The sequence below is a fragment of the Bos indicus genome, chromosome 8 (genome assembly GCF_029378745.1).
Source record: "Bos indicus isolate NIAB-ARS_2022 breed Sahiwal x Tharparkar chromosome 8, NIAB-ARS_B.indTharparkar_mat_pri_1.0, whole genome shotgun sequence".
Classification (NCBI taxonomy): domain Eukaryota; kingdom Metazoa; phylum Chordata; class Mammalia; order Artiodactyla; family Bovidae; genus Bos; species Bos indicus.
The window spans coordinates 52,976,415-52,983,231 of record NC_091767.1 but is presented as its reverse complement, the minus strand read 5'-3'; the positions used below and the strand labels follow the sequence as shown (position 1 = coordinate 52,983,231).

General features: G+C 59.0%; 1 protein-coding gene across 1 annotated transcript; it reads right to left on the bottom strand.

Moving 5' to 3' along the window:
• Positions 1-1,290: 1,290 nt before the first annotated feature.
• On the bottom strand, positions 1,291-3,219 carry FOXB2 (forkhead box B2). The gene has a single exon (XM_070794316.1). It carries the CDS (start codon positions 3,133-3,135, stop codon positions 1,861-1,863), a length of 1,275 nt encoding a protein of 424 aa, XP_070650417.1. The 5' UTR covers positions 3,136-3,219; the 3' UTR covers positions 1,291-1,860.
• Positions 3,220-6,817: the final 3,598 nt, after the last annotated feature.

Below are 6,817 nucleotides of genomic sequence, written 5' to 3'. Positions count from 1 at the left end.
TCCGCCACGAGCCCGCCCCGCAGACTTAATGGGGCGCCGCGGCACCCATCCAATGACACAGGGACCCGGCCGCGGCCCACTCTCAAAAGAGGGTCAGAGAAACCCTGAGAAAAGGGAAAGGGTATTGGTGATGATGTGTTGCTAATAAACCTCATGTAGGAACAGAAAAAGTTCCTTGTTGCGGGTTTTTTTTTTTTTCCTAATCCGGCCTCTCCCACTGAGGTGGACTAGAGCTTGGTTAGGAAAGCAGCGGAAGAATGGGTAGTATAGATAGTTACTGCGCCAACTGATAAAAGGAGCCATGGAGGAGGGAACCTGTGCTGCTGCCGCTCCTCCTGTGAACTCACCCTCTTGATGCTTTCAAGTTTGAAATGAAAAGGGAAGAGGGGGGTTTGGCACGTCCCCAGACTTTCCCCCAGTGGGCACTCACACGGCGGCCTCGTCCCTTGAGAAGCGAAACACCTTTACATCGGCACATCCAGAGAGAAGCTTTAATGGAGAACACCGCGTACAACATAGGCAGACATGAACTTGGCACAAAGTCACAACCCGAACGCGGCGCGGACACAAGCCAGAGGTGACTCGGGGCACAAGACAGTGGCCTCCTCCCTACCCGCCCCCATTCGTTCCCAAACGTTTGTTTCGAGTAAAGTGCTATTCCGGGGCTCAAAAACGAGGAAGAGCAACAGCGGCAAAACAAGTTTCTTTTCCATTCACCGACTGAAACTGAAGAGTTCGTCTGAAAGACGAACGCGCCCAAAGAGCACAGGTAATACCAAATCGACGGTCGTCCTCACACGTCTGTCCCAAGGAGGCTGGAGGGCAACGGTCACGAAACGCTCCTGGAAACGTTAAGAGCAATCTTGTCGGGTGACACGGCAGGTTTTTCTTGCATTCTAGAGTTACGGGAACAAAATCCAGCGATGCAAGTAATTAAAGAAAAAAAAAAAATCCGAAATGGAACGGATCATGGGAATTCACATTATCTGGGGGCTCTTCAATTGTCTCATCCGATTGATTAACAAACAAATTGCAGGTAGAAAGTCTCCTTTAATCTCTCTCTTTGGTTATGTTTCCCGAACTTACTTTTGGAATCTGAGGCTTTGTGCTTTAAGCTGCGGCCATTCTCTTTTGTGCAAACTAATTGCTTTAGCCGTTCCTTCTATCCTTCTCGACCCTCGGGTCAGAGCCAAGAAACTTAACTGTTGTTCCCAAGATCCTTCGTGAGGTTCCCACTCTCCCCCCCACCCCCACCCCAGGCTTTATTCATGCTACCGTGTCCTTGTCCATTTCACTGACCAGGAAAATAACAGTATCAAATGCTCCCTCTTTTCCTTCTTAAGTAAAACGAGATTTCCTTAGCGAATAGCAGTTTTGTCTAGAATACTCACGAGGGGAGGCTGTCTGGGGTTGAGACCCGCCGGGAGAAACGCGGTGGCTGAGGGTCCGCCTCAGCCTCACTCTGTTGGATTTCTCCCAGGGAGGTTTAGCTCTGCTGGCGTCTGCTCCCGGGAATAAGAATCGCAATCCATTTCTATTTTGTCAGCGAATGAAGCTTAAACTCTTTTGTTCCCTTCCCGCATAACTTATGGATTTATAATATTAATTACAATAGAAACTCTTACCTGAAAACTGGTTTTCATTAATCTGATTGTACAATATAGTATAAACACAGACACAGTGTTATATTTATTCAGACCACTGGAGAATCCACTTTCGGGTTGGTTTGTCTGTTTAAATACATTCCTTTCCCCGCAAAGACGGACTCGCCAGCTGTGCCCGACCTGGGCAGGGCGCCCTCACCCTCTCCGGCGGGCGGTCCCGGGCAAGGCGTTTGTTCATCAGAACCCGCTGGGTATTCTAAGAGTGCACCAGCACCGAGTGCAGAGAGCCGCCTTTGGTCTCAGCCGCGCCCGGGGCGGTGGGCTCCAGCAAGGGGGCGGCGGGCGAGGCGGCGGCTGCCGGGCACACGGTGGACGGCGCCGGCGGCTGCTGTGAGGCCCCGGGGACAGCGAGCGTCGGCGGCAGCGCGGCCACTGGAGGCAGCGCGGGAGTCGGCTTGATGGGCACAGGCACCGCGGGGAGGCTCTGGCTTGCCGAGTGGCACAAGGCCTTGACCGGCACCCCGAAGGCGCCGTACTCCGGACCCACGGGGACCCCCGCGGCTGCAGCGGCGGCGGCAGCCGCGGCCACCGAATCCATGACGCCGACGTGCGGCCACACGGAGCTGACCACGTTGCCGAGCTGGCCCGGCACGGGGTAACCCAGGTGGTGCATGACCGACGCCAAGGGCAGCCCGCCCGCCTGCAGCACGCCCTTGTAGTCCCGGCCTATGATGTTTTCGATGGCAAACGGGTGCTTGAAGCCCGACGTGGACGCGGCGGCAGCTGCGGCGGCTGCAGCGGCCGACCCCAGCCCGTAGGGCGGGAACTGGGACAGGCGCCCCACGCTGCCCACTGCCGCCGCCGCCGCCGCTGCTGCCGCCGCTGCCACGGCCGCTGCCTCCTGCATCTTGCCGGGGTGAGACTGCTGCGGAGGCTGCGGCGGAGGCTGCTGCGGGGGCTGCGAAGCGAGGGGCGGCGGCGGCTGTGGAGCGGGATGCGGCTGCTGGTGGAAATAGTGCACCATGTGCGGCGGGGGAGGCGGCGGCGGCGGGTGGTGGTGGTGATGGTGATGGTGCGCCGCGGCGTGGTGGTGATGGTGCGGGTGGTGCGCGTGGTGGGGGTGCACGTGCCCTCCGGGCCCAGTGCCCGGCGCGCTCTTGGTGCTTCCAGCCTGCAGGTGAGGGTGGTCCGCGCGCAGCACCTTGAAGCGCTTGCGGCGCCGCAGAAAGCTGCCGTTCTCGAACATGTCGCCGCAGTCGGGATGCAATGCCCAGAAGCTGCCCTTGCCGGGCTGGTCGGGCCGCCGCGGGATCTTGATGAAGCAGTCGTTGAAGGAGAGGTTGTGGCGCAGGCTGTTCTGCCAGCGCTGCGTGTGCTCGCGGTAGTAGGGGAAGCGTTCCATGATGAACTTATAGATGTCGCTCAGCGGCAGCATCTTTTCCGCTGAGTGTTGGATGGCCATCGCGGTCAGCGAGATGTAAGAGTAGGGAGGCTTTTGGTCGCTGTACGAACTTTTCCCCGGCCGCGGCATCGCCCCCGGCGCCTCCACCGCCCTCTGGCCCACAATGGACCGCAGCGTCGCTCCACACCCCACTCCCGGGGCCTGGCTGTCTTCGCTAACCCGCACTCCGCCTTCCCAGGCCCGCCACCCTGCCCTCTTTTCCCCCTGACCCTCTCGCCGTTTCTCTCCCGCCTTCTCCCCGCTGCCTGTGGTCTCCGCGCTTGGCCTTTAGAGCCAATTTAGTAATCCGACGCTCGCAACTTCTTGCCTCGACGGCTGCGAACCCGCGCGCACAGTCGCAAGCGGGGCGTGCCAGCTTCACCGCCACCCCCCCGGCGTCTTCCCGCGGGTGGCCAGAGGTTAAGCGTGGGAGCTGGCGGAGGAGCAGTCGGGAGGGGCCATATTTCCTTCTGGCTTCGTCTCGTCTTTCTCTCGGTCCGAGGGAAGCGCAGGCCCAAAGAGCTGGAAGGAAGGACTGGGCAGTCAAGACTCTGGCCCTTTAAATCCGAGTTGGCCCTCGTTGTGCAGGAGGCCGGGGGCGGCGGGACTGAACAGCGCGCTGCACGCTGACCGATGACCCGTCCCTTAATCCGCCGTGCGTTCTCGTGCCCCTGGAGAGGAGAGGCGAGGTAAGGAGAAGGGAGCTCGGCTCTGGCAGCCCGCGTCTCCCTTCTCTCCGGCAGCTAGCAGCGGATCCGGGGGGTAGAGCTGTAGGCGGTCGCCTTGCGGCGGGGTTGCGGGGGTCGGGGGAAAGTTTGTAGGTTTCTGTAGCGGCGGCGGCGCTTGCAGACCCTGAGAAGGGGCGGGGGCGCTGGATGCGACGCGCAGGCGGAGGGGCTTCTGCGAGCGCCAGGAGGGCGCGGGGCTAGCCCGGCCCGCTCAGTTGCAGCCGCTCTCCCGGGCCGGTCTGGAGCTGGAGAGGCGGCGGCGGCGGCTGTGGCAGCGACGCGCTCTCCTGACTGCGTTTTGTAATGGTCCCCGAGACGCCGAGACCCCCGCAGCTCGCGCTTCGAGACTATCACATGACCGAGGCTGTGGGACTCCGCCGCCGCCGCCGAGTCTCATGCTGAAGAAGGGGCGAGAAAGCGCCGAGCCTCGCCCCCGCCCCCTCCTCCACCTCGGCTCGGGCGCCCCCACCCCCAGCATTTACCACCGGCTCCGCAGCCCCCAGCCGCGGCGGAGTAGGGCAGGGGGCGCAGGCTGTTCGCAGGGTGGGGCATGGTGCCCGGTACGGTCCCCGCCACTGCACCCCACCTGGGTCGCGACGCACGGTAGAGGGGGACCGAAGATTGCTTTCTTGTTCCTCTCCTGCACCTCCCGCCTGCCCCCGCCCTTTCAGGCTTCCCTCTTCCCAGCTACCCGCTCTGGTCTTCTCTCTCCTTACACTGCTTTCCTCCTGGACTAACCACTGTGGGTCAAGTTCACAGCAGGGTGGCCTCGAGACCTCTCTCTGCACGTAATCTCAAAGGCCGGAGGGTTGGAAGGAGAAGCTATCGCAGAGACGAGACAGGGACGTTTTCGCCAAATGTCAATTTCATCACAATTTTATTGCGCGCCAACTGAGTGTCGGCCCCAGTATAGGCACCTGGTACAGGGAGGCCTGGAACAGCTCTTTACGCTCCAGAACCGCAATCTAGTGGGAGAGACTGACAGTAGCTGGGAAATTTGGATAGATACTAAGGGCTTTATGGATGGAGGCCTCACCAAGAGCGGGTGAATGGGACAGCGTTTCTCTGGGTGGTAACATCTGAGTTGGGGCCGGAAGGAGGGCTTGGAAGCTCAGAGGTCTCATCACCTGGGTGTGTCAGAGTGCAGTCTTGCTACTTTCAGCACATCAAGGGAGAAGGAAATAATTAAAATTAAATAGGAGGTCAAAATGATCAATCCGCAGGGCCCTGATCTGACCTGTGAGGTTGGATGAGCCATGGCGCTGAGGTCCCCATGCTTGACGGGATTCCTGAAGCAGTTTCCTGCTCTACATTCTCTTGCACACCCATGAGCAAATCCCAAGTGATTGGAAAGAACCTGCAGTTGTACTCTGGTTTTGATTGTCTTTGCCAGAGGAAAAGCAGAGTTTGGAGATTGTATGTGTACATATATACATATATATGTATATACAGATACACATACATTCCTTCTGTCTCTTGGCCTCAGTTTCTTTATTTGTAAAATGAGATGTGTGAAGTTGGAAATTTCACGGGTGCCTTCCAGTTCTGAGATTTGAAGAAAAAGGAGCAGTTAAGGACTGTATTTAATTTCTTCTATTCCATGCCTAAATTTGGAGGCAGAAAGCTGTTGGCCCAGACTGTTTCCGAGACTGCCCCTTGCTCTTCCACCTTGAGGACACAGGTCAAGTGGTTTTAGCTTCCGACGTTTGGTGAGCTGCCCAAGAGAAAGAGTAGGAGAAGGGCTGTTTGCCCGTCGGGTTGCAGGAGTGCGGTGAGCGGAACAGATTGACAATATTCATCTTCAGGCAGGAGCTGGATTTCTGGCCAGTGATATTGGCCAGTTTTTTCTAGGTCCGCAGACGTTTTAGAATAGGCGTTAAAACTGGAGCGTGCCAGAGGGCCCCATGGGGGAAAGAGCAACTTCTTGGTTTGTCCTAAGGAAAGGAGACCCTTTCAGAGCAGGATGCTTTCGCTGTCACTTCAAGCCGGGAACGCTCCTTCCGCCAGTGGAGTTTTTGCGGGATTTTTGGTTTGCTGATGCAGTTTAAAGAACCAAGCAGCAGACGGTCTCCTGGCCTCAAGAAGTCATGGAAAAATTCCGAGGAGGTCCACAGTTACAGTGACAGCTAGAGCCCGCTGGCGCCGGGTGTCCCCTTCTCCCTTGACGGATGTGGTGCGAGAACAGCCCTGTCCAGGTCCAAGAGCCGCCGAAAGGCTGCTGGTGGGAGCTCGGCATGCCCAGAGCGCAAAGGCTCTTCCGGCCCTGGCCCCGCATGCCTCGCGGGCAACGGCAAATTTTGTTAAAAGATCTCCGCACACTCAGGCAAAAGCCGTGCCTCCTGTTTGGAAGCAGCTTGAGGACGTTCTCGTTTGCCAACTGGACTCCGAGGCGTCTGGGGACAGCGAGGGGAGGGGGCCTTGAAGGATGTTCCGGACCACCCGCGGGCGCATATAACCTCAGTACTACAGCTGGAGCCGGACACTCGCTGGGTGAGCTCGGCTCGGCCCACAGACCTGCCGCCACCACCTCGTGGGGACGCGAGCCGTGTGACCGGCACCTTCCGCCTCGGCGAGCCAGCGGCGTTCAGCTGGCTGAGCGGCTCCGAGCAGCTCGAACCCAAACAGAGCCGCAAAGGTCGAGCGAGAGCCCCAAGCCTTACTCTTCCTCGTCCCGGGTGGACTTGTCAAGAGCAGAAAGTACTTCCCCGCCCTGAAGCCCCAGCCAGCTCCCGCGGCCCGGGCCCTCGTCGCAGCGGAGAGCGCGGCCGAGGAGTATTGTGGGGGATTCCCGGGGGCGCGGGGCCTGGCAGTCAGGCTCCGGCCGCCGTGGGGGGTGCGCCCGCCCTCTCTCCCCCTCCTTCCCCCGAGGTTGATTTAATTCCGGCAAGTTTTGCAGGCGCTCAGCAGCACCGGCGGGGGCCGGTACGCGCGCGCTCCAGCTGCCTGCAGACAGACCCCCGTTCAAGAAAAACAGATCAAGTAACCACCCTGGCACCAACCAGTCGGTTTCAAGTTTCCGCGTGTAATTTTTTATTTTTTAAAAC

Excerpts from the sequence above, each read along its gene's own strand:
- FOXB2 (XM_070794316.1), bottom strand. The coding sequence starts at position 3,135 with ATGCCGCGGCCGGGGAAAAGTTCGTACAGCGACCAAAAGCCTCCCTAC.